A 23,937-nucleotide genomic window follows, 5' to 3' on the forward strand; every position below is an offset into this window, starting at 1 on the left:
CTGTTAATTTAAAGAAGCTATTGTTTATCAGCACTTGCTAGTGTCCCAGGGTGCTTCTGAGCTATTCAAGTGGTCTGTCTATTCTTTAAAACCACCATGACCTCAGGTGTTTTTTAAATTCTCAATTTGGAAATAAACAGGCTTGGAAATGGTTCTCAAATCAGAAAACTAGTAGAGCCTAAAATGCAGAGGCAAGATGCACTCTGCCTCTGCTTTCAGAGCTGTCTGGAAGTCCCATTTTAAACAGTTGTCAAAGGCTTTTGAGGATGTCATAGTCCTATTTCAGTGCAAATAAAAATGTATCACCACAGGCCTATCCATTGTGGTTTGATCTCACCAGTCTGCACTGATACTATTTCCATTTATCCATCTCCGAAATATTTGAGCTGCTATACCTGCTGTAACTACTGGGATAAAAGGTACAGGGGAAAGTCCAGTGGGCGAGATGAACCTCAAAAGAGTAAATTATGGCATATTGATAGACGCGCTATGGTGGAAAATCAGGGTAAGCTTTAATGATTAGGGAAGGAAGGCAGTCCAAGAAGTCAGTTGAAAGGCCCGATGGAGCAACCACGCCCGCTGCCGAAGACCCGAACTCCCAGACACACCTCTGCAGTGATCGGTAGATGTTTGCTGAATGAATGTGCGCAGGCAAATGACTGGTCCAGGCCAGTGGCGAACACTTGAACTCTTGGCCATGACGTCCTCGGATGTATAGTAAACAGTATGCATAGCGTGCGGGGTTTGGAGTTCCACCCCGAAAGGATTCTAACCTGGGATCCCGACACTTCTGCTCAGTTCTCCCGGCCCGTTGGCCTTAGGCGGAGTTCTGCTGCCACCTGCCTCCAAGAGGCAGAAAGTGGGGTAGTCGGGCAGATCCCCTTCGTCGCCAAGCCCGCTCGGTCGCGGAGGCGCCCCGAGCTGAGTCGGCGCAGGGCGGCTAGGGTCCCCTGCCCGGCCGCCGCCGCAGCCCGCTCCATCTCTCCCACCGTCGGTTTTCCCGCCTCCCGCCGCGCGCACCTTCCCAGCTTCCCGGAACTCGGCCGCGCAAGCCCAGTTGCCGGCCGGCCCGCTCGGCTGACGGAAGCGGAAGTGCTCGCTGGCGGCTCCCCTGGTAGACGCCCGCGGGCTGTGGCGGCGGCGGGGCGAGCCATGGAGCACGTGACGGAGGGGTCCTGGGAGTCGTTGCCCGTGAGGCTGCACCCACGGGTGCTGGGGTCGCTGCGGGAGCTGGGTTTCCCGCACATGACGCCGGTGCAGGTACTGGCGCTGTCGCGGGTGAGGTGGGACTTCCATGCCCGGCGGCCTGGGAGAGCAGGCCGGCCGGGGAGAGCAGGCCCGGGCTTGCTTCGGTTCGCTAAGGCGGGTGCGTGTGAGATGTGCATTCGACCCTGGGCCTAGCACATCTCCCGTTAGCCTCAGGGTGGTCGCCACGCCGCCGGACTCCAGGGACGGCTCACTGGTCAGTGACCGAGCTTGGTGGGGACTCCAGGCGGCCGCGCACTCGGGCCAGGGTCTTCACTCACCTCTGCCCGCCCTTGGGTGATTGGGGGCTTCCGCGCCAGTTCAGATCCTGCCCCTGCCCCTCTAGCTGTGCGACCTCGGGCAAATGTCTTAACGTTACTGAGCTTCGTTTCCCTTCCGTATGGAACGTGGAAAATGGCATTAACCTACCATAGGACAGTTTGGGACTCATTATGGGAGCTCAAAAAGTGGTGCCTTCTGTTGTTATTACCATATGGGCTCAGTAAAATGTCCTAGCTTAGTGTATTCATTTAGTCAAGAGGTATCTGTTGTGGACATACTTTGTTAGGTATTCTTGGTTCTGGGGATTTTACAGTATTAGTTGCCACTCATTGTTGGCCTTATATTCTAAGGTGGCTGAGGGAGAAAAGAGGGCAGCAAACATTTTACCTGGTGACAGTTGTTTTCTTTGAAGGAATTGAAACAGACTGATGCAACAGTGACAAGGTCCAGGAGAGGAGGCAAGGTGTGACATTAGGGAAGGTACCTCTGAGGTGTCATTGAATCATTGAGCTGATATCTGGATGAGCAGGCTGTGTGATGACTGGGGCCAGGATGTTCTGGCAGAGGGAAATGCCAGTGCAAATGCCTCCAGGTTGGATTTGAGTTGCAGGAACAGAAAGAAGGGCCTTTGTAGCTGGAACACCCTGGGCGGTATAAGGGAGGAACAAATCAGGTGCTGAACCGTGGAGTAGCTTGGATTTTTTTCTAACTGGGGAGATCCCATCTTATATGGAGAGCATCCTAGGGTGAAGTGACTGCTGTGTAGAGAACGGGCTTTTGATGGGGAAGAGTAGAAGCAAGGTCAGTTAGAAGGCCACTGTTGAGTGAGATGCTAGTGGCTTGAAGCAGAGAGGAAGCATTGGATTTTGAAAAGTCAAGTTTGAGAAAGGGTTGGGTTACTGAGGGACCGGATGTGGAGGTGATAAGAGATGAATCTAGAGGCACGGCACTGAGGTGTCTGTCCTTAGCAGCTGTGTGGGTGGCAGTACCACTTACTGAGATGAGGAAGGTGGGAAGGAGGGAGAGCAGGTTAAAGGTTTCAGAGGGAAAATCAAGAGAAATGTTGGGAATGTTGAGTTGAGATGTCCACAAGAACCCTAGGAGAGAGGTAGAGGAAGCAGGCAAGGCTGAAGGTAAAGTTGGCAATGCTGTGTGCCGTGCCTTTGATAGATCAATGTCAAGGAGACCCACATCTGCTACCAGAGTTGGCAATCTAGAGAAAATTGGCAAGGCAGTACTAAGAACTCAGGACTCCCAGTTCCCTGTTTAGCTCACCTTTCTTCCTGCCGGCTATGCAGACCAGGTCACATACCTGTGTGCCAGTCTGTTCGGGGACCTTGGCGACCCTGCTCAGAGTCCGCTTCCTGCTGGAGGCCACTGGGGCCACTGTGCATCCCAGGACTGTGGCCACAGCTGTGGGATCATGTCTAATGGTACTTTGCTATCTCTCTCTCTAGTCTGCAACCATCCCTCTGTTCATGAAGAACAAAGATGTCGCGGCAGAAGCGGTGAGTACCTGGCCGTTGCAGCCTGTCCTCATGCTTTCCCTCCAAAACAAGCTGCCAACCAGTGCTACTTCCCCCTTTGCAGGTCACGGGGAGTGGCAAAACACTAGCCTTTGTCATCCCCATCCTGGAAATTCTTCTGAGAAGGGAAGAGAAGTTAAAAAAGAATCAGGTGAGGAAAGCTAAGTGACTTTTTTTTACTTGGTCATTGTGAGTTCAGTCGATCAAGAAGCTGATCAGAAGTGTGAAAAAAGTGTCCTCATGACTGGTGAGTCTGTGTTTGTGAATTTGCCTACTTGTTAAGGCTTACTAAGTGTTCCCCAGTCTGTGCTTACGTTCCCAGTTGCCTTTGAACAGGCGACACCCTGATGTCTGTTTGCAGTGCCCACACTGAACAGGGTCCCTCTCTCAGGCTTCTCGCTGCCAAGTTCTTTGTTTTTCCCGAGCACAGGAAGGTGGGGGCATGGGCTTTCTGTCAGAGGCTTATCACAGAAGCATATTCCATGAGCTTCTTTCAGGGAGGAACAGCAAGGCTGTTGGTCACAAATTTAATGTTAATGAGTCCACTGTATCAAATAAGGTGTCTTTAGGCAGAAACACATTAAAATGGTGCTGTACTGATCTCTTGGTAAAAGGGTTGTGACCAGAGGCTGGTAGGACCCTAATCCCGTATATTCCTCCAGAGCAGGGTCCCATTTGCTGACCCTGAGTTTGTGGCCAAGTCATAGGACACAACAGCTGTGAATAATGAGCATTGACTATAAATCACAGTGGTTGGTATGCACAGCCAGGGAGCGCAACTGGCCTGGACTGTGCCTGTGTGTGGTGCAGGGTACGGGTGTGTGTGTTGGGCCTTGTACAACCTTGGAACTGCTTAGTGTCCTCTCTGCGGGCAGGTGGGAGCCATCATTATCACACCTACGCGGGAGCTGGCTGTGCAGATAGATGAGGTCTTGGCACATTTCACTAAGCCCTTCCCCCAATTCCGGTAAGTGGGTAAGTCACCTCGGGAACCCTGGCCTGGTGTCCTGCCCCGTGCACTCACAGCCCTGTTTCTTGTTATAGTCAGATTCTCTGGATTGGAGGCCGGAATCCAGCTGACGATGTTGCCAGGTTTAAGGAACATGGGTGAGTTTGCTGGTCTCAGCTCCTCTTTGCTTGCTTCTGGCACTAGCCAAGAGCAATTGATATATGATCTAGACCTGGCTGGAAACTCCCCTCTTCCTCCTAAAAAGGTCTTTTCTCCAGGCCAACCTGAAACTTTGCTCTCCCACTCCTTCTCACACAGCCAGATGAACAGCCTTTCCCTGGAGTCTTCCTGCTGTGAAGTGAGATAGGATGTGGCTCCCCCACTTTCTCAGGAGGAAGATGGGATTTAAGTGCCTTTCTTTTCCCACTCTGGCTCCTAAATGGGCTCGTCCCTCTGTTTTGACCCTGAGTGCCACATGCGCAGATGCCACTGTCTGCCTGGCATCTCCCTGAGGCCTCACACCCTAGTGAATACCTCCAAAACAGGTGAGGCTTGAGATTGTCCCAACCTGCATCTCATGTGGAGTTTGCCAATCATCAGTCACTCTTGGAGTGCCTATGAGTCTCTGGTCCTCCTGGACACTGGGCACACTGCTGAGTGCATAGCGGGATCTTACCAACACTGGTATCTGTATGTGGTGACGTCCTCAGTCTCCTAAGAGCGAGGTTCGTAGTGAGCGGCTTTGACTGTACCTTCGTAAAGAGAGTGCTCACCACGTCCCAGCTACAAGATGAGCTGATGGGTCTCAAGTGCCAGCTCTTGCAGGGCTCAGAGGGTGTGGAGGGGAGTGAGGGAACTGCCTCTTCAGCTGTGGTTGCCTTTCGGGACTCTGGGCTCAGTCATGGCAGATTGTGAATTTTTTTTAAAAAAAGATTTATTTATGCATACAAGAACTAGGGTACAGGCCAGAGGTGTGTGGACGAGGGATAGGATGAGAGGATTCTCCAGAGACAGTGGAGAGCAGAACAGACAGATCAACTAAAACACACTGCTGAGGGGAGCAGTGAGTGAGACAGGAGAGGTCTGCTGTGCCATGTGGATCACGTTCCTGGCCTGAATTGGATTCAGGCTGCAGTGGCCACGGATAGCTTCATAGCACTGCATTTTAACCCCTTGCACCACCAGGGAGGCCAGATTGTGAATTTTTTTTTAAAGATTTATTTATTTATGCATACAAGAACTGGGGTACTAGGCCAGAGGTGTGAGGATTCACAAGACAGAGTAGGGAGCAGAACAGTTGGATTGACTGAAATGCTCTGCTGAGGGAGCAGCAGGCAGGACAGGTCTGCCACGCCATGAGGGTCGCCCCCTGGCTGGGATGGAACTTGTGTTGCAGTGGCTGCAGATAGATTCACAGTATTGCACCACCAGGGAGGGCCCAGATTGTGAATTTTTAAAAAAGACTATGGAATTCAAAATTTCTGTGTGTTTTTCTGCCAAGTTTTTCAGTGTCTGGCATGTCATTAACATTTTAAGAAAAATGGCTTGCCAGCCAGCCAATCTGTGGAGGTCATATTTGGCCTTTTGTCTGTCAGTTTGCCAGTGTTACATAAAATCACTGCTAAATCTGTTCAGTGTCATTTTACACATGAGTTAAAGCAGTTGAGTAACTTGGCTCTAGTCAGCAAGCCCCTTTTCTTTTTTTTTTAATTTTTTTTAATTATTTATTTGTACATACAGAACTGGGGTACAGGCCAGAGGTGCAGGGGCGGTGAGAGCAAGCCCCTTTTCTTAAAGGACCAGATGGTAACTGTTTGAGCTTTGAGGCCACGCCCTCTGTCCTGACTGCTCTCCTCGATACTGCAGGTGCCTCTAAGGTGAAGGCTGTGGTTGCATACTGATATAATGTCACCGAAGTGGAAGGGCCGAGTGTGCTGACCAGCCCCCCAACTCGGGCCTTAGCGTGAAGTCCACTTAGGTCTCCCTCAAAGCCTGTGCTTTTCCTGCCTCAAGCTCTACCACCCACTCCCAGCATCTCTTTTCACTGGAGTTTAGATGACTTGAGGGGCCTCAAATGTCGATACAAGGAACCATGAATAATCCCTCCATGACTTGTCAACTCAGCCTATAACTGGGACGTGGCGAGCACTCAGGAAGTATTGACTCTTTATGAAGGTACAGTCAAAGCTGCTCATTACAAAGCTCGCTCCTATGGGTGCAGTGAGTGTTGACTTGGTTTTTGCAGTGGAAACATTGTGGTGGCGACCCCTGGCCGCCTGGAGGACATGTTCCGAAGGAAGATGGAGGGCTTGGACCTGGCCAGCTGTGTGCGGTCCCTGGATGTTCTGGTGCTGGATGAAGCAGACAGACTTCTGGACATGGGGTTTGAGGCAAGGTACTGGCTTTTTGGCTTCATAGACTCTGGGAGACCCTGGAAGAAAAGGGGCCAGCTTGGAGTCTTCTTCATATCATGGCTGCCTTTCCGTTTCAGACCATTACGTTTGCTTGAGCCTCGTGTCCTAGCACATGATGTGCATTGCTGTTCTTCTCTTTGATTTTTTTTTTTTCTGGCTTTTTGTGAGGGCAGGATCCATATTGGATCTTAGATCTTGGTGTCCATGTCCTCAAAAGCAGTGGTCTGCTCCTCCAGCCCGTCTGTGCCCACCTGGTCGTCCTCAGTCACACTCTGTACTTGAGGCTTCTGATTCCATACCCACTGAAGCCAGACGAAGCCTAACCCATGTCTGCTTGGACACACTCTATTCCGGCCCTGTCTCGTCAGCTCAGGGTTCCATATCTAAGATGGGTGGATTAGCAACCATGTGGGTCTGGGGCTTTCTTGGCTTTGGCCCGTACCAGGCATTCTAGCCTTTCTGCTTCTTCACGTCCCTCTAAGCCAGAGAGGCCAGTGTCATCATCACTTTTACTACCTGTGGCTCCACTTCCTGTGGTGTCTTCCATGTTGGCAGGCCTGTACTTGCCCAAAGCATTCTTTATTCTTGGCAGACAGCAGCACGGGGTGTGATGATGCCTGTATACAGCCGGTGTAGGCTGGCAGGTGGTGGGCTGAGATGGTTTCCTGTCTGCCACATCCACTGTGGCAGCACTTGATACCTGTCAGGTGATGCATGTCACCAGGTCAGAGCGAGCACCTAGAGGCCAGTGGGGCTTTTTAGCTCTAGAAAACCCTTGGTGTTGACTGAGGATTGGTCAGCAGTGGGGGAAAGGAAGAGGGCAGGTGGGCGGGTGGCACCCAGTATGGACAGGGGAAGAAGGCCTTTGACCCTTAGGTGCACTTTTCTTCATGAGTTTTTAAAAAGATGTATTTATTTATGCATACAGAGCTGGAGTACAGGCTCTGTGTAGGGGTGGTGAGAGTATTCACCAGAGATAGAGTGGGGAGCAGAACAGGCAAACTGACGAAGTACACTGCTGTGGTGAGACAGTCTGCTGTTCCATGCCGGTCACTTCTCTGGCCAGGGGTCGAACTTGTGCTAAAGCGGCTGTGGCTAGCTTTGTAGTACTGACTGTGCTTTCACCTGTTGTGCCACCAGGGAGGGCCCTCCTGCATGATTTCTTTTCAAGTTTTTGTGTTTCTTTTTTAGTAGACTGCATCACTGGATGTAATTCTCATATATGTATATGTATGTGTAGATATGACAGCCATGTGAAGTAAACAGTTCCATGGTTTTTTGTCTCAAGGCACTTTATATCTTAATTTCACTCACTTTTAACAGTCCCTCTTTCCCCCATTGGAAGTTTAATTATCTGCTTATATTGGAGACACCTTGGGAAAGTGAGAGGACAACAAAGTCGCCTGTTACCTTCCCTCCAGTTTTATCTACTGTGAGAGCTGTGATGGCTTCTCATGCATGTTGATGTACCTGTTTAGATGTATAAAACACCAGTTAACAACGGTGTGGTTCTGAGAGGCGTTAACATGGAGCCCTCTTTTTCAGTATAAACACTATCCTGGAGTTTTTGCCAAAGCAGAGGAGAACGGGCCTTTTCTCCGCTACGCAGACACAGGAGGTGGAGAACCTGGTGCGGGCTGGTCTCCGGAACCCCGTGCGCATCTCAGTGAAGGAGAAGGGTGTGGCAGCCAGCAGCACCCAGAAAACCCCCTCCCGCCTGGAGAACCACTACATGGTGAGTGATGTAGTAGAAGTGATGACTGGGCTCTGAGGACACTGACTGTATTTGGCAAACCTGTCGCCTTTTAGAACGCACAACATGTTCAGGAGCAGTCCCTGCTTTCAGACAGCGAGTCCTTGGTGCTCTGGGCTGTGAAGTTGGCTGCTGGCCAGAACGAGTCTGTAAATCGGGAGCTTGCTTGGGTGCCTGGAGAAGTTGCTAGAAACAAGCAGGCTCATCTGAAGGGGAGCTGATGGCTCTGCCAAGGCTGGGCCAAGCGAGGTTAGGGAGGCTGGTTTAGGTGGAGGCAGAGCCCTGCCATTGTGGGAGCATTGAGCGTGCCCCTGGAGGAAGACAGCCTGGGTGCATTCTGGCTCTGTCCTGTACTAATTGGACTACCACAGTCTGTCACCTGCAAAACAGAGGCCCCAGGAGGCCTCCACTTGTAGGACTGTGTGAGGATGAACCGATGAGTGCAGGTGGAGGTGTTGAGGTGTGTGCTCAGCGCGCAGTGCCCATCAGCTTAACTCTGGGCCTCCTGTGGCTCTGAGGCACTATCAGAATTTCACTCAATGGCTAGGTTTTGGTAAAGATGGGGAGTGCCTTCAGGGGTGTCAGTGTCTCCAACTTTATAGAGGCCTGAGTAGAGCATTTAATTGTGTAATTAATAGACTAGTCTCTACCCCAGGAGGACTTTTCAAATAAAATATACATTGCTTTCTGGAAACTTGCATTCAACTTGAGGCTGTGCTTTCTGAATTTGGCTGAGGTTTTGGCTCTCCTGGAACTTAGCTTAGGTTCTGGGTATACTGCTACACCGTTGGAATCAGAATCCATATGCTGTGGCCAAGAATCTGCATTTCACGAGGCCACCCTGGAGGTGGCAGTGCAGCCGGCTCGGTGCTGTCAGCATCCTGGGACCTGGGAGTCTGTGTTCAATGACCGTAATTATCACAGCTACATGATGTTGTGACTTAAGAGGATGAGCTTTCCCCCTGGGCAGCACTTGCTCTTAGCTAAGTAGATGGGTCACTTTTCTGATTAAATTCTGTCCTGTTCTTTGAGGAAATTAGATTCCTTAACTTTAGAGCCAAAACTGAAAATAGCTGTGGGGGTTGCTACTGTCAGTGAGTATGTCTGTTAAGTTTTCCTTCCCACTTTATAGGTCTGTAAGGCGGATGAAAAATTCAACCAGCTGGTTCATTTTCTTCGAAACCATAAGCAGGAGAAACACCTCATCTTCTTCAGGTAAACCCTTTGTGCTCTGAGGAGAGTCTGGCTCCCCCACCCAGAATGAGCAGAACGTGCCTCAGAACTTCCAGGTTGGGTCTCCTGCCAGTGCTTCTGGCTGCAGGGAACTGAAACCCAGCCTCTGGCTCAGCACTGGGCTTGTTCCCTCCCGGGCAGAGCAGCAAGGAGCTGGCCCTTCCCACTGGCGTGGTGGCACTCTGCAGTGGACTTTTCCTTTCCCTCCTGTGTGTCACCTCAGTTTTCAGAGGATTGCTGTGACATCAGTCACGCCTGCATTGAGAACAGATACAGGAGCAGAGGCGGAGGGAGGGAGACTCAGGTGGTGTCAGCTTCTCTGTGTCTGCTTAGTATCAGAGAGCAAACCCCGCCTGCTGGCTTTAGTTTACATTTTAAGGGCCAAAAGAGGGTCATTCTCCCTTAGGAGAGGAGGAGAAAGTGAGCGCACAGCTCTGCCAGCTTCCGCAGTGGGGCAGCTGCGGAGGGAGTGGCTGGGAAGGTGTTTGGTCACCTCTGTGTCTGCACTGGGGTGTTGTCGTCAGAACATGCGGGCACAAATTGCCTTTTTGGGCTATGATTTTTTCTTTTATATATACCCACCATGGTATTTTTTGGTAATACCAAAAAAAAAAAAATTCTTTTCCATCTGTTATACCAACAATAATACTTATTAACTGTATTGATCCACAGTTAGAAATGTACTGCTCATGCACTAAGTTGGAACTTTTTTTCTAAACCTTGTACTCAACTAGCTGCCCAGGCTTGAATTTCCACTCCTGTTCTGGCCCAGTCACTAATTTGATTTCAAGACCAGGGAGATTGCTGTTAGGACCTGTGGGGTACAACTCTCAGAGTGTGCAACAGCCTGTGTATTGAGGGGACTAATGGCGTAGGGAGGCATCTGGTGGCAGTCACACAGGTCCTGAGCTGGGGGTTTGAAGTAGAGGCGTCAGCCCCACGGGCAACCCTGGGCCTGGGGTGGGGTGGGGAAATGCTAACTTTGCCTGTTGTTGCTCGGAGCTCGAGGTCATTCATCTGGGATCATCACATGGGTGCTCCTCCAAATAAAGCGGGGCGGGATAAGGGCAGGCTCTTTGTCAGGGTGCTCTGTAGGAAACTCAGGCCCAGAGGGGAAGTTGAGTGCTCAGCCTTTCGGAAAAATGGGACTGGGGAGCCCTAGAAAACTCGGGGGTAGAAATAGATGGGCTGTCACTTCAGGGCTTACCTCTAGTCTGGCCCCCTTGAGAGAATCTGACTGTTCTAATGGAGGCTAACCTGTGAGCCCTGGGGGAAAATGCAGTTCCCCCAAAAGGAAGCAAGAGTGTTTTGAAACTTTTTAGGACTGTTTACATCTAAGATGTTACTGTTTTTGATGTGAATGACTCCTGCACCTTAATTAGTTTTCATGGGGCCAGGAAGAATGCCTTTGCAGAACTTTTTTTTTTTTTAAGATTTATTTATTTATGCATATAGAACTGGGGTACGGGCCAGAGGTGCTGGGGTGGTGAGAGAATTCAACCAGAGACAGAGTGGGGAGCAGAACAGGCAGATTGACAAAGCACACTGCTGAGGGGAGCAGCAGGCGGGTCAGGAGAGGTCTGCCGCGCCATGTGGATCACCTCTGGGGTGGGGATTGAACTCTCAACGAAGTGGCTGCAGCTAGCTTGCAGTGCTACATCCTAACCTGTTGCGCCACCTGGGAGGGCCTGCAGAACATCTTTAGAAAGGAGGAGAACCTTGAGAAATCTTGACCAGAAATCAGATGATTGGCTTCTCCTTGGCTGTAAGGGCTTCAGGTGTACAGCTCAGCCATAACTGGTATTCAGAGCCATTCTCTGCATTCTCCCAAGAGGATTAGGTTGTGGCCAGGATAGTGGTGCTGGTGCTTCCCACCCTCCTCCCAGTCCCCACAGAGGGCCCACTCTGGCCACTCTTGAGCCCTCTGTCCCCATGCAGTACCTGTGCCTGTGTGGAATACTACGGGAAGGCTCTGGAGGGCCTAGTGAAGAACGTGAAGATAATGTGCATTCATGGAAAGATGAAATACAAGCGCAATAAGATCTTCATGGAGTTCCGCGGATTGCAGAGGTGGGGCTGCTTGGTTTCAGGTCCTTCTGTCTCTCCACCTTCTTTGTGTTTCCTCTGCCCAGATCCCTCTTTCTTCTCTAACCCACCTCTCCCATTTTCTCTGCATCAAGCAAGCTCAGAGCTGTGGCTTGGTCCTGACCCCATTACTTTGCTTGCTGGACTGACTTCTGTGCTCACCAGTTGACTTCTTTGCTAGATTTTAGGTGTCTTAGGAACAGGAAGCTGTCAGTTGTGTTTACTCCAGGGCTCCCTGGCTTCTGGCCCAGTACCTGATCAGTTCAGATTCTGATAACTGTAGGACAGGTACATATAGCCCCAAGGGCATTAACCCTGGCTTGCGGCTGTCAGGTGGTGGCAGTGGGGAGGAATGTGGGGTCTGTTCCTGACCAGGGTGTGGTTGTGAATTTGATCAGTACTTACCTGTTTTCTTAATCATTGTGCCTGGCTCTGCTGAATTACTCTTTGATACAGTGGTAGTGCTGCTGCACTGCTGTCTGGGAGGGAAGCACTCATTTATCACTTAGTTGCAAAGGATTATACCCATTTATACTTTATTTTGTTCCAAACAGAAATAGTTATTCCAGATAGACATGTGTTATTGGTGTCGTTACCGAGATCAGTAAGGGTAGCTATGGCCATGACAGTGGTGTCTTTTTATTTTCCAGTGGGATTTTGGTGTGCACCGACGTGATGGCCCGTGGAATAGACATCCCTGAAGTAAACTGGGTCTTGCAGTATGACCCTCCCAGCAGCGCCAGGTACTGTGCGTTAGGTCCTCTCTGCCTAGGAGCCTAGGTTGACGGGATGTGAACCTGAGGAAGGTGAACATGTTTCCAAAACATTTGTTTTAATTAGAAGAAACAGACCTGTACATATCATTAGGATATCAATCATGATATTGTGCAGTGATTAGAGCTATTTTCAAGTACTTCTTAAAGTTCTTACAGAAATGCACAAGATCTCTACAGGAAAACATTACCTAATACCATGTATACAATTTTAAATTATCCTCCTCAAGGTAAACATGTGTCATGCTGCTAAAGCCAGGGGATGCCTTAGATGTGGGCCCCCAGTAGTATTAGATGGACACCTCTTGGTAGAGGGCTCACAGGTCACGTTATTTGTTAGACTTTGCATTGTTTCCAAATAGTCTTCCAGGACTGTGGGTCATCAGCCAGGCCCTGTCTGGTGTGTGGGCTGAACTGTGGCCATTGCAGATGGCTCAGCTGCAGGGCTGGAGGCCCATGCTCCGCGCAATGACTCGCACAGTGGCCTCATGCTCACCCTGTGTTCACAGTGCCTTCGTGCATCGCTGTGGCCGCACTGCCCGCATCGGCCGTGGGGGCAGCGCGCTGGTGTTTCTCCTTCCCATGGAAGAGTCCTACATCAATTTCCTTGCAATTAACCAAAAAGTAAGCTGTTTTCTCTTAAGATAGAATGCCTGGTAATGGGGTGGTTGGAAAAGTTCGTCCTGGGCAGTCATTCTGGAACTCAGATGAGGGATCACAAGCTCACAAGGCCAGGCTGGTGCTGTAAGTGCAGGGACCTGGCTGGCTTTGAGGCTGTGAAGCAGCTACTGAATGGCCCCAGCTGTCTTGTTACTTGGGAACATGGATTTAGCATTGCCTTCTTCCAACTAGAAGTTAGGAGTGGTGTATAAAGCCTGATTAAAACAATTTGTAATTTTTTTCCCAAAAACTTAAAATACTTTCAAAAAAAATTTATGCTAGTATTTGAGTTGAATTTGACTTCGGGGTCTCTGAAAAAGATTTGTTCTGCTCTGGTTTTGTTGGCATTGTTATGGGGGGTAACTTGAGGTGAGGTGGGAATGTGGTCTCTCCACAGTGCCCCCTGCAGGAGATGAAACTCCAAAGAAACACAGTCGACCTCCTTCCAAAGCTCAAGTCCATGGCCTTGGCTGACAGAGCTGTATTTGAAAAAGGCATGAAAGCATTTGTGTCGTATGTCCAGGCCTATGCGAAGCACGAATGCAGCCTCATCTTCAGACTGAAGGGTGAGTCAGACTTCTCATGTGATGTGTCTCCACCTTCAGGGGTTCACACCTTTCAAGTACTTAACTGCTTTGTCTTATAAAAATGTTAGGCATGTTTCTAAAGATTTAGAAGTAGGTCTTCCCAGGATCTAAGTAGACAGAATAAACTGGCTGCTGAGAATTGCTTTGAAGTAAAAATGTAATTATTTTATGTATTTTTCAAAACCCATCACAGTGAAGTCACTAGATCAGTTGGTTAGGAAACGTTACAGTTAGGAGTCTTCCACTGGTTGTCCCTCCTCCTAGCCTGGGTGTGCTAACTCTGATGTTTTGGTTTAATCAGACCTTGATTTTGCTAGTCTTGCTCGAGGTTTCGCCCTGCTGAGGATGCCCAAGATGCCGGAACTGAGAGGGAAGCAGTTTTCAGACTTTGTGCCTGTGGATGTTGACACAGACACCATTCAATTTAAAGATAAAACCAGAGAGAAGCAGAGGCAGAAACTACTGGAACAGAGGAGGAAAGAAAAGACAGAAAATGAAGGAAGAAAAAAATTTATAAAAAATAAAGCGTGGTCAAAGCAAAAAGCCAAAAAGGAAAAGAAGAAAAAAATGAATGAAAAAAGGAAACGGGAAGAGGTAATGTTTTCAGTTTTCTTTATTACTTCAATGTCCAACTTAGAATTCAGAACAGATTTTATTGTATCTGTTCATAGGAATTGTGTGGGTTGCTCAAATTTCTGCATTATATTGGAGACTTGGGCTGGGAACAGGCTGTATTTGCAGAAGCTAATCTGAGAGAGTAGTTCCTGATTAAAAATCGCTGGTTTTGCTTAAAACACTGTTGCTGAGAAATTGAGTAGTTTGTTGTTCTCTTCTGCACTTAGGGTTCTGATATTGAAGATGAAGACATGGAGGAACTTCTTAATGACACAAGACTCTTGAAGAAGTTTAAGAAAGGCAAAATTACTGAAGAAGAGTTTGAGAGGGGGTTGTTAACAAGTGGCAAAAGGACCATCAAAACAGCAGACCTTGCCGTGTCAGACTTGGAAGATGCCTGCTGACTCCAGGCTGCAGGGAGAGCACAAGTGTGCAGGAATGTCTGTCTCTTCTGGCCCCGCTCAGCAGACTGTCCCTGTTGGCTCTTGCTGGTCACTCAGCAGACCCTAAGAGGAGCCATTCTTTCAGACTGAAGTGATGGGGACTGCATATTCAGGAATGTTTTACTGCAAGCCTTGAAGTATAACAAGAAAATGGGACATTGTTGGGGTGAAATGGGTCACTTATTTTTACAGAGCTCATTTTTTTTTTGTGGCTGTCTTATTATACGTTTTTAATACAAGGATACTGGAGTACATTCAACTTTAGCTTTGTCAGATTCAAGGCCCCTGATCTTGCTCTGGTGTCCTTACCCAGGCAGAGGGTGGATGATATATCTAGGTCTTTTCTAAGAATAGCCCTCAGTGCTGTTTTATTGTTGAGTATTTGAAAAGCAGAAGCAACAAACTATGTTCTGGAAAAGATCCTGCCTTTTGAATAAACAGTGTTCTTCTAGGTGACTGTGTCTCAAGTGTGTGAGTAGGGTGCGCAGTGCCCTTGCACGGCGGCCAGTGTGTCTGGGGCCTGGGTCAGTGGACCAGACAGATGCAGCACCATGCCAGATTCTCTCACATAGTTTATTTGAAAAGATGCTGATCTTGTTCCCAAGTACAGTTTTAAAAAGCTGTTCACAACCCACACATTAAAGGAAATTCCATTTTTTTTTTTAAGTTTGTGGGTGTTCTGGAAGGCCTCTCAGTGGTGAGCCTTGCAGGATTTCTGCTGCCTTGGGTCCCCTTGGGCACTCCCCCATTTGTCTGTCTTGAACCTGTTGGGAACGGAAGCCACTGGCTTGCATTCACTCCTGGAGGTCTGAAACCAGTCCTGCCTTTCTGACAAGGCACTGTATGTAATATGTCCAGGCAGTGGCTAGTTAGCCCTTGCATGGTGCCCGGCTGCAGCTAGGAACACCAGCCTTCTCAGGCCTGCTTCTCTCATCCAGGTTTCATCAGAATAGTGGAGAGCAGGGAAGATGAAGGGAGGGGACTCGGGCCTGTCTTTCTGCATCAGTGGAGTAGCCAATAATCTAATTTGTATCCCGAACTTGGAAAGTTTCTGGAAACTGTAAGCACAATTTAGGTTGGATTTTAGAGGAATAATGAACATATCTAAGATGGGACTGAAGTGAACAAAAAATTCTCCAAGGCTTATGATTTTAAGTCCTCACTCATAAATCTTGACTAAAAAAACCAATTCAACTTTGGCCTCGTTCACCGAAGGGTCCAGAAGCTGCTCATGCTGCCCAACTCCCAACAGCTGGGTGCGGTAAGAAGGGGCCTGGCGGTCATAGATACAGCTTGATGAGCTCGTCGCTGACCGCTGACGGTGTCAGCACCCCCAGGTCTGTAAAGAGCAGTGTTATTAAGGAAGGGGAGGTATAGTCCACCCAGGGGTGCTCCTCCTTAAGGTCCTGTCCGGTCTGTGCAGATCTCAGAGTGTCCGCCTTGTACTGCAGAGATAGAAAATGCATGTTAATTAGCCCACCCATGTGGGAACAGTGGCCAGCAGGCTACTCCTTAAAAGTGCTTTCTGGACAAGGGGAGACGCCAGCTGGCAGCCATGTGGCCACAGTGGCCAACTAGCCAAGGGCCACAATTTAATAAGAAACCTAAGCCCCACAATTCCCTCACTACTGTGCTGGGCAGACGCCTCCAGAACTCTAATCACTCTGTCTGCATAGAGTTGACCCCGCAACAGGCACTAGACATACAGTGTCACAGAATCCCATCAGGTGGTATTGCCCCATCTTACGGATAACAAGTTCACAACAGAAAATAAAAGGACTTGCCCAAGATCATGTGGTCAGAGGCTGCAATGGTAGCTAAACCCAGGCAGTTGAGCCCAAACCTTGGGTAGTTTAGGTACCAGCTTTCCCTGCCTTTTCTCATTCTGTACCTATAGCTGCAAAAGCAAGAGACTGAAGGCTGAAAAGTGTGGAGACGGGGAGAAAGGTGGAACATTGTAAGCACTGCATTTCCCCCAGTTTAGTCTCATTCCCCTTCAAGTATCTAAAACTTGCCTTAAACTGATCTGGGACGTCTTGCTGGTTCAGTGGAAAGAGCCGTACGAACTTAAAACTTTCTGCAACCACGTAAAAAGGCTTGTTCTGTGCTTTAGCACACACGGCCATCTGGTTGGTTCCAATCTAGGAAGTTGGAAGAAATGGAGAATGAAGAGACCTTGCCACAGGCTCCAGCAGAGGCAACAGGAAGGCAAGCGGACATGACACGGAATGCTGGCTTTGGGCTCATGGGAGTTTTAACCAACCAACCAACCAACCAACCAACCAACCAACCATCCAACCAACCAACCAAAAACACTTCCCAGACACACATGGTGAGTGTAGGAAAAGGTGCTTGAGAACCTGGCCACTAGGTCATGCCTAAGACAGATGGGGTTAAAAGGGAAAAATGGCCAGTGCTGGCGCTGATGTGGGGAAAAGGGCGTCCTTATTCACTGTGGTAGTGGACATGGGGCAGCTGCTGTGGAAAATGGTTTGGCAGTTCCTAATAAAGCTACAGAATGACATGATCTGACCATCCCTGTCTTCGGATTATGCCCCGAAGAATGCAAACAGACACTTGGTTGGTTACTGCACCGATGCTCATAGCACCAAAAGGTGAAAACCACATGGTGTCCTCCCATCAGTGAGTCCAGTCGTCTACGGAATGACATGTAGCCGTTAACAGAAGTGAGTTCTGATACCTGCCACAGCACAGGTGAGCCTTGAAAACATGTGAAGTGAAATCAACCAAACAAAAAAAAGCACAAATCTGGTGTGATTCCACTTACACCAGGAACACAGGGCGTAGACGTGTCTCTTTGGGAAACAAAGCAGATTAGAAGCTGCCTGGGTGGGGGAAAGAGAAGCTTCTCCTTAGTGATAAGAGCTGCAGCTTGGCATGACAGGAAGTTTTGAAAAACAGTGGGTGATGGCTGCACGACACTCTGAGTGTGATTAACCATGAATAGCAAGCAAACTTTATATTTTACCACACACATAAAAACAAACTTTCACAAAATCTTTCCATGTTAAGCAGTGAATCAGAGGGGTTATAATACAACTGATGTGACGATATTGGTGTCAAGAATGCTCAAGGAGAAAGAAAAATAAGCCAAAACCCCAATTCCAATGAAAACATGTTTTTAAAAGCTATAAACTACATTCTCTAAAACGATTCAGTCTCCAAAACAGAAGGAAATTTCACTGACACCTGACTGACCCCCGAAGGCCTGTGGGACGCTGAGCAGGACACAGGAGTGCAGCCCTCACACCCTGTACCTGTGTGGCGCTTGGCTGTCCCCACGTCCTGGGCAGGGCGTTCAGAATAAGTTGGCCTACCTTGTTAATAATTCCTCCATTTTCAACCACTCCCTCGGCACCAACTATGACCAGATCCACTCTCTCCATGATGTAGCTAAGAAAACAAAAACACTGCTTTATGCTCTTTTCTGGCTCTTGTTAGCAGCATCATCACCTGCAAAGATGATGCCTGCACCTTCCTCAGGGTCCGCTCCTCTCCTGACTTCCCAAGAACACTGGCCCAAGGCAGTGCACCTGCGTTGTAGACCAAGGCCTCACACTGCTTTGGCCCTGACCTCACGATGCTCCCAGCAGGTGCCACATGTGAGAGACACATGGGCTGTATCAGTGTTTATCCTGATGGGTGCATGTACTACACTTCTTGCGCTACTTCAGTATAACCAAACTCTTTAAAGGCCTGCATGCTCTGATGTTGGGGAGAAGTGATATGGAATTTTAAGAATCTTCTCAGGAGGGCCCTCCCTGGTAGCTCAACGGGTTAGGATGCAGCACTGCAAGCAAGCCACAGCTGCTTCAGTGCGAGTTCGATTCCAAGCCCTGGAGGTGATCCACATGGCACAGCAGACCTCTCCTGTCTTGCCTGCTGCTCCCCTCAGCAGTGTACTTTGTTGATCTGCCTGTTCTGCTCCCCACTCTGTCTCTGGTGAATCCTCTCACTGTCCCTGCACCTGTGGCCTATACCCCAGTTCTGTATGCACAAATAAATAAATCTTTAAAAAAGGATCTTCTGGAGCCCTCCCTGGTGGCGCAGCAGGTTAAAGCACAAAGCCACTAAAGCATGAGTTTGATCCCTGCCTGGGAGGTGACCCACATGGCGTAGCAGACCTCTCCTGACCCGCCCACTGCTTCCCTCAGCAGTGTATTTCATCAGTTGGCCTAGCCTTCTTCCCACTCTGTCTCTGGTGAATCCTCTCTGAGCCTCTGGCCTGTACCCCAGTTCTGTATGCATAAATACATAAATCTTTAAAAAAAAAAAAAAAAAAAAGAATGTTCTCAGGAATGTGTGGGCCAATTTAGCTTTCAAAACATTTAGTACAATTCTTTAAAATGCTAACTCTTGAACACATCCCTAATTTTCTTAATCACGTGTGTTTTCATGCCAAGAGATCACCACTCCTGTTTTCTCTTGGGCGGGACACTGACAATCTGCAGCAGACGTGACTTTGGCTTTAGGTGGAGTCACAGGGTGAGATATGAAAGCCCTGTGTGCCTCAGGACAGCCCTGTGTTCAGGTGGCAGGAGCTCAGCCACTTCGGTGCCCTCAAGCCAGTCTCTGCAGAGCGTACTTCAAAGGCGCCACCATAGGTGTAACCACTCCCTCTCTCTTCCACACCCTAATCTTGTGTCTGCTTCCATCATCAAGACCTCTTAACAAGCTTGCTTGTTTAGTGCAGCTGTCAATTAAGATGCGGGACGCTACTTTATGAATGGGACTCAAGCCTTCAATCTGGGCACCCTGCTCCTCCTAGCCCTGGGCATGGGCAAGGAAAAGTGATCATGGCTGGGACGATGATGAGCTTACCCGACAGCAGCATCCAGGACCACAGTGACAGGGACATTGAGGTGGCAGAGGGCTTTGGCCATTTCCCTCCTGAAAATTTAAAAAATATTAAATTTAAAAAATATTAGAAAGAATAAAACAAACAAACAAACAAAAAAACACCACAGTGGTGGATGACAGTTTGCTTGTACAGTGATGATTCATGTCAGCTTGAAAGTCAGTGCTTCAGTGAAGGGGCAGATCTAGACTCTAAGGGAATAAGAATTTGGGATACATTCTGGTCTCTCAGGCTCAGAGAGGCAACAGTTATAAGAGAGACATTTTACGGGGGTGGAGTGGGGAATGGGATAAAAAACGGGGGGAGGGAAATACACTGGACTATGGTGAGGGGAAGCCCACAGGGATTACAACCGAGATGAAAAAATGCACAAAATGATGTAAAAATAAACTATTACATTATTAAAAAGAAAAAGAAAATTTGTGATCTTTAGGAGGAGGTGTTTCTAGAAACCTATAATCTTAGGTAGTCTGAGCAAGAGACGTGAATTGAGACGTATATGAAGTTTTCCCTTTATCTTCCCCTAGATAACATGCAAACTATATATTCTTTGGTAAAAATTTTGTCACTCCTCTGACTTAACTACTTTAATGAAAACCCTTCATCAAGGGCTGTAACCTTCTGTAGTTTCCCAGTGGCTTCTCTTGCTGAGGCAGGAATGGGCACTGTCAGGACAGAGCTGACCGACCGGCAGAAGCAGGGGGAATATCTTGGCTCCCAGTGACAGTATCTACCCCACAGTCTGCTCTTTAAAGTGACTGCCAGGCAGATCACCGCTGGAAAGATACTTGCCCCGACAAGTCGGGCTGGGACTCAGTGATGTACACACTGAAGCGTTTCTTGGCTGCAACGGCTGCTTCCAAGACACTCAGGACCACTCTGGAGTTGGCATGAGTCAGTATTCTCTGTGGGAATATGAGACAGTGCTGTCAAGGGGTGAGCTTCCTGGGGAACTCCCACTGCCTTCCAACATCTTCCTAAAGCTGTTGCTTGATGCAACAAATGTCCTAAAGCCTCTCATATACTTTCTCACAAAACAGCTGTAATCAGGATTGTTCCCTAGTGGTACTGAGTTTTAAGCCCAGTACAAGTTGAAAAGCTTCTGTCAGAGGGATACATTCTGGTCTCTCAGGCTCAGAGTGGCAGCAGTTATGATACAAAAGTGTTTGTCGCGGAAGGCTCCCTCAAGCCCCTTGGGGTTGGTTTCGATATTGCTTAGACATGACTGGCACATTTAGGCTGATGGGCACCACGCAGTTGACATGAATGGGTGCAAGTGGGCCAGTGAGGCCAGTGGGGCCACTTGGCAACCTGAGGGCAGCCATAAGCTTGCTCCCAGCTGGCCCCAGAAGGCTTTGCTAGCAACTGGCTTTTGGACAAGTTCTACTTTCATCTCATCTGTGATGTCATTGACTAATAACATACTTCAAGGATTGGGAAGTGGGTAATAAAACAGGGAAAGATTTCAGTCAAAATGTAAGTCAGTGATTTTATGGATAGTGGAGGCTTCCTGGCCCCAGGAGTCTGCTGGTGGCAGAGACACTGCCGGCTTTATTGCCCCTTTGTTGTAGCCCTGGCCTTTCCTCACAAGATCTGGAAACACTTGGTTGTACCTGCTTCTCTGTAAGAGCATTTAAAATGAAGTTATAAAGAGAATCTCAATCCCATGCTGACCCTGGCAGGGAAGACAGCCACAGTAACCAGTACAAGTGCTGTTCTGTGACTTCAGATTCAGAATGCCAAAGCCTTGAGCTAGACATCTTATTGAGATTTGCCCACTGCTGTGCCAGCTTGCTCTTTGCCTGTTTAAAGTGACACTGTCTAGAAATGACAGTGCTAGGTTCACAGTGGTCACTGCATGGCAGCTGCAGGGAGAGGCCTGCACAACAGCCCTGTGAGAGTGGTTCTTACCTGCTCAGAGGGTAAGTAACTTCCCCAGGTTTTGCACAAGTTAAGTGGCAGACGCTGGTTTTCCCCGCAGGAACCTAAAGTCCCTGCTCCCCATTACCATAGAGGATGGAGAGCTACTCACTGCCCCATCTTTGATGAAAGTATGGCACAGATCTGAAATTTTCTTTCTCGACTGCGATATTCTCCCAGAAAAAAGCTCTCCCCGCTCAATCATGATCTTTTTACATTTGGAGTAATCCTAGGGAGAAAAGAATAAAATGAGAGGCGGAAGTTCCACTTCTAGCAGAGAATTCTGTAGCAAACAGGCACATACAAAGGTGACCCGAGTAAGGGAGTGGGGAGGGCTGCTTACAGAATATTCCAGAGAGGTGAGGCTAATGAAGCGCAGGAAGAGCTCCCCACCCGAGGACACGGCCACGGAGGAGTCCACGCCACACAAGGTTTTTATGGCACTGGTGAGATTTGCTCTCAAGCCCTGGATCGTCTCCCCTGCAATGGCCACATAAAGAATGTATGTTCAATGTGGAATCACAGCCATTGTGGGTCTGTAATTCATTCACTCAACCAACCAACCAACCAACCAGCATTAACTGGTGCCTACTGTACACCAGAGCCTATTCTAGATGCCAGAGATACATCCACAGTAAAGTCCTATACCAGTGGAAGAGACAGACTGTACAAGCGCACAAAAAAGTAAGCAAATTAATCCATTACAGATTGTGATGAGCACAGCAAAAAGCAGGATGATAAGAAAGGTGGGACCACCTACACAGAGTTAGCAGAATGGCCTCTGTGAATGATGAGCATTTAAACTGAAAAAAGATCCAGCCGCTTAAAGACCCAGTGGAAAAGACTACAGGCCCAGGCTGCAACATGTGAGTCCCGAAGGTGGGAATCAACTCTGACAAATGAGAGCCAGCATGGCTGAAGCACATGTCAGTGAGGGGCAGACTGGAAGGAAATTAACTAGCTGTGGCAGATGAGGTCTGCAAGGCTGAGATGTTAGATAACAAGACCAGGACAACAGGAAGACCCTGGAGTTGTCTTAGACACACTCCAGGCCAGTCCTGCAGGTAAAAGGCTTTACTGTTTTCCTGCTTGTATAAACTGTCTGCCATATGTAGATGTTACATTTAGGATGCCTGAATAACATTGAATGATGACACTAAAATTTATTCTGGAAAATACCCCAAAAGCACCTTCATAAGATAGAAACTTCATAAACTATACTACTGCTATAACTTCAGCTTCACAGTTAACCCAATATAAAATGGTCACTCTTCATTCAAAGATATTTCACTTATGAAAGAGGAACACAACTGGTAATATTACTTGAGGGCTCTCTGTAGGTTAAAAGGAGGATGAAAATGAAGAATTGAGCTTGGGAAGCCTTACCTATGTAGCCACACACTTATCTCTCATTTTCTGTGCTTCTAACAGAATTAGAAGACATTCCCAAGGCCCAGAGTGTGTGAGGATAGCCCTCTTTACCTTTGTCTCTCTTTAAGAACTCTAGTAAAGTCCGGATGGCAGCCACAGCTGAGGCCATGTCAGGATCTTCTTTCATTTGAGACTTAAAGTATTCAATTAGCTCTGGGAAGGGAGAAACAAGTGATTCAGCAAATTCATTTAATAGGTTGACACTATGAAGCAAACAAATTTTAAGAACACTTTCTATTCCAGTGTTTGGCTTCAGGGGCACCACAGATGTCGATGGGAAGAGAAACTGTGCCCCTTTAGAATTTGTAAACTCTTTCTCATATCTAAAATGCTGTCTGTTATGACAGCATAAAACTTACTAAATGATGGTGAAATGTCATTCTCCCTTCTATCCTTGATGCCAAATTTTAAATGATTCCAAGTCCCAACCATTTTACCAATTTCTCACCCCTCCAGTCTATGACCATTGAAGCCTATTCACATACATCCATATGTACGTGGATCATGAACCTATAGGTCCATGCCTCCTACCTTGCCTAGGTTACAGATAGACGCGAGTTCTTGCTTTCCACTTAATGAAACATCATGATACCCATACTAGACAAGCCCATCAACTGCTCCTTTTTCTTTTGCTTCCAGTACCAAATCCGATAGGGCAGGGATTCTCACTTAGAGTTCACATATGAGGAAATGAAGAGTGCGAAGACCAGCACATTTTATCCGAAATCGCACTTTTTCGGAGGGCATTGGAAAGCGTGGGAAAACGGGGTGTCTGTATACTCTCAGGACCCATCCCCTGAATACTGGAGCAGCGAGAAGATCTAGTTGTGACTAGAGGAACCAAATCCAGCCCAGCAGCCAGAGCTTGGAACGTGACCTCTCCTGGAGCTTGGGAGCTCGAGGTGGAGGGGTTCGCACGCGGCTCTGCCTGAGGCCCAGCAGCCCCGGCCCGGCCCGATTTACCCTTGTCGTCCATAGTACCCTCTGGACCGCGGAGCCCGAGGGGCCCTGCCCGAATGGGTCCAGCGACTGTGCCACCACGGAGCCTGACAGCGCGCCGCGCGGCTACACAACCTACTTCCGGCGCTTCGTGGGCGTGGCCCAAGGTATGGGGCGCGGCGTTGGCCAAACTGCTTCGCGTC

At 48.5% G+C, this 23,937-nt stretch overlaps 2 protein-coding genes across 3 annotated transcripts; one reads left to right on the plus strand and one right to left on the minus strand.

Moving 5' to 3' along the window:
- Positions 1-1,129: 1,129 nt before the first annotated feature.
- On the plus strand, positions 1,130-15,030 carry DDX55 (DEAD (Asp-Glu-Ala-Asp) box polypeptide 55). Of its 2 annotated transcripts, XM_004690821.2 has the most exons (14): positions 1,130-1,260; positions 2,985-3,035; positions 3,118-3,204; positions 3,929-4,020; positions 4,098-4,160; positions 6,248-6,397; positions 7,962-8,151; positions 9,302-9,384; positions 11,341-11,472; positions 12,138-12,230; positions 12,770-12,884; positions 13,318-13,486; positions 13,809-14,101; positions 14,350-15,030. In XM_004690821.2, exons 1-14 carry the CDS (start codon positions 1,153-1,155, stop codon positions 14,524-14,526), a joined length of 1,803 nt encoding a protein of 600 aa, XP_004690878.1. In that variant the 5' UTR covers positions 1,130-1,152; the 3' UTR covers positions 14,527-15,030. The 2 variants fall into 2 exon arrangements, with proteins under 2 accessions (XP_004690878.1, XP_012586551.1); XM_012731097.1 differs by lacking the exon at positions 14,350-15,030 and having other exon boundaries at positions 13,825-13,949.
- A 90-nt stretch (positions 15,031-15,120) lies between these two features.
- On the minus strand, positions 15,121-23,854 carry EIF2B1 (eukaryotic translation initiation factor 2B, subunit 1 alpha, 26kDa). Its single transcript, XM_004690822.2, has 9 exons — positions 23,759-23,854; positions 22,847-22,948; positions 21,708-21,844; positions 21,477-21,593; positions 20,237-20,349; positions 19,408-19,476; positions 17,904-17,979; positions 16,581-16,706; positions 15,121-16,010 (listed from the first exon to the last, which is right to left on the minus strand). Exons 1-9 carry the CDS (start codon positions 23,769-23,771, stop codon positions 15,846-15,848), a joined length of 918 nt encoding a protein of 305 aa, XP_004690879.1. The 5' UTR covers positions 23,772-23,854; the 3' UTR covers positions 15,121-15,845.
- Positions 23,855-23,937: the final 83 nt, after the last annotated feature.

The sequence above is a fragment of the Condylura cristata genome, unplaced genomic scaffold, assembly GCF_000260355.1.
Source record: "Condylura cristata isolate star-nosed mole 26May11 unplaced genomic scaffold, ConCri1.0 scaffold00029, whole genome shotgun sequence".
Lineage (NCBI taxonomy): Eukaryota > Metazoa > Chordata > Mammalia > Eulipotyphla > Talpidae > Condylura > Condylura cristata.

Excerpts from the sequence above, each read along its gene's own strand:
- EIF2B1 (XM_004690822.2), bottom strand. Across the intron at positions 21,845-22,846 it reads GTTCTTAAAGAGAGACAAAG|GGGAGACGATCCAGGGCTTG; the intron begins GTAAAGAGGGCT and ends TGGCCATTGCAG. Across the intron at positions 16,011-16,580 it reads ACGTCCCAGATCAGTTTAAG|TACAAGGCGGACACTCTGAG; the intron begins GCAAGTTTTAGA and ends CTATCTCTGCAG.
- DDX55 (XM_004690821.2), top strand. The coding sequence starts at position 1,153 with ATGGAGCACGTGACGGAGGGGTCCTGGGAGTCGTTGCCCGTGAGGCTG. Across the intron at positions 4,161-6,247 it reads GCCAGGTTTAAGGAACATGG|TGGAAACATTGTGGTGGCGA; the intron begins GTGAGTTTGCTG and ends TGGTTTTTGCAG. Across the intron at positions 13,487-13,808 it reads CCTCATCTTCAGACTGAAGG|ACCTTGATTTTGCTAGTCTT; the intron begins GTGAGTCAGACT and ends TGGTTTAATCAG.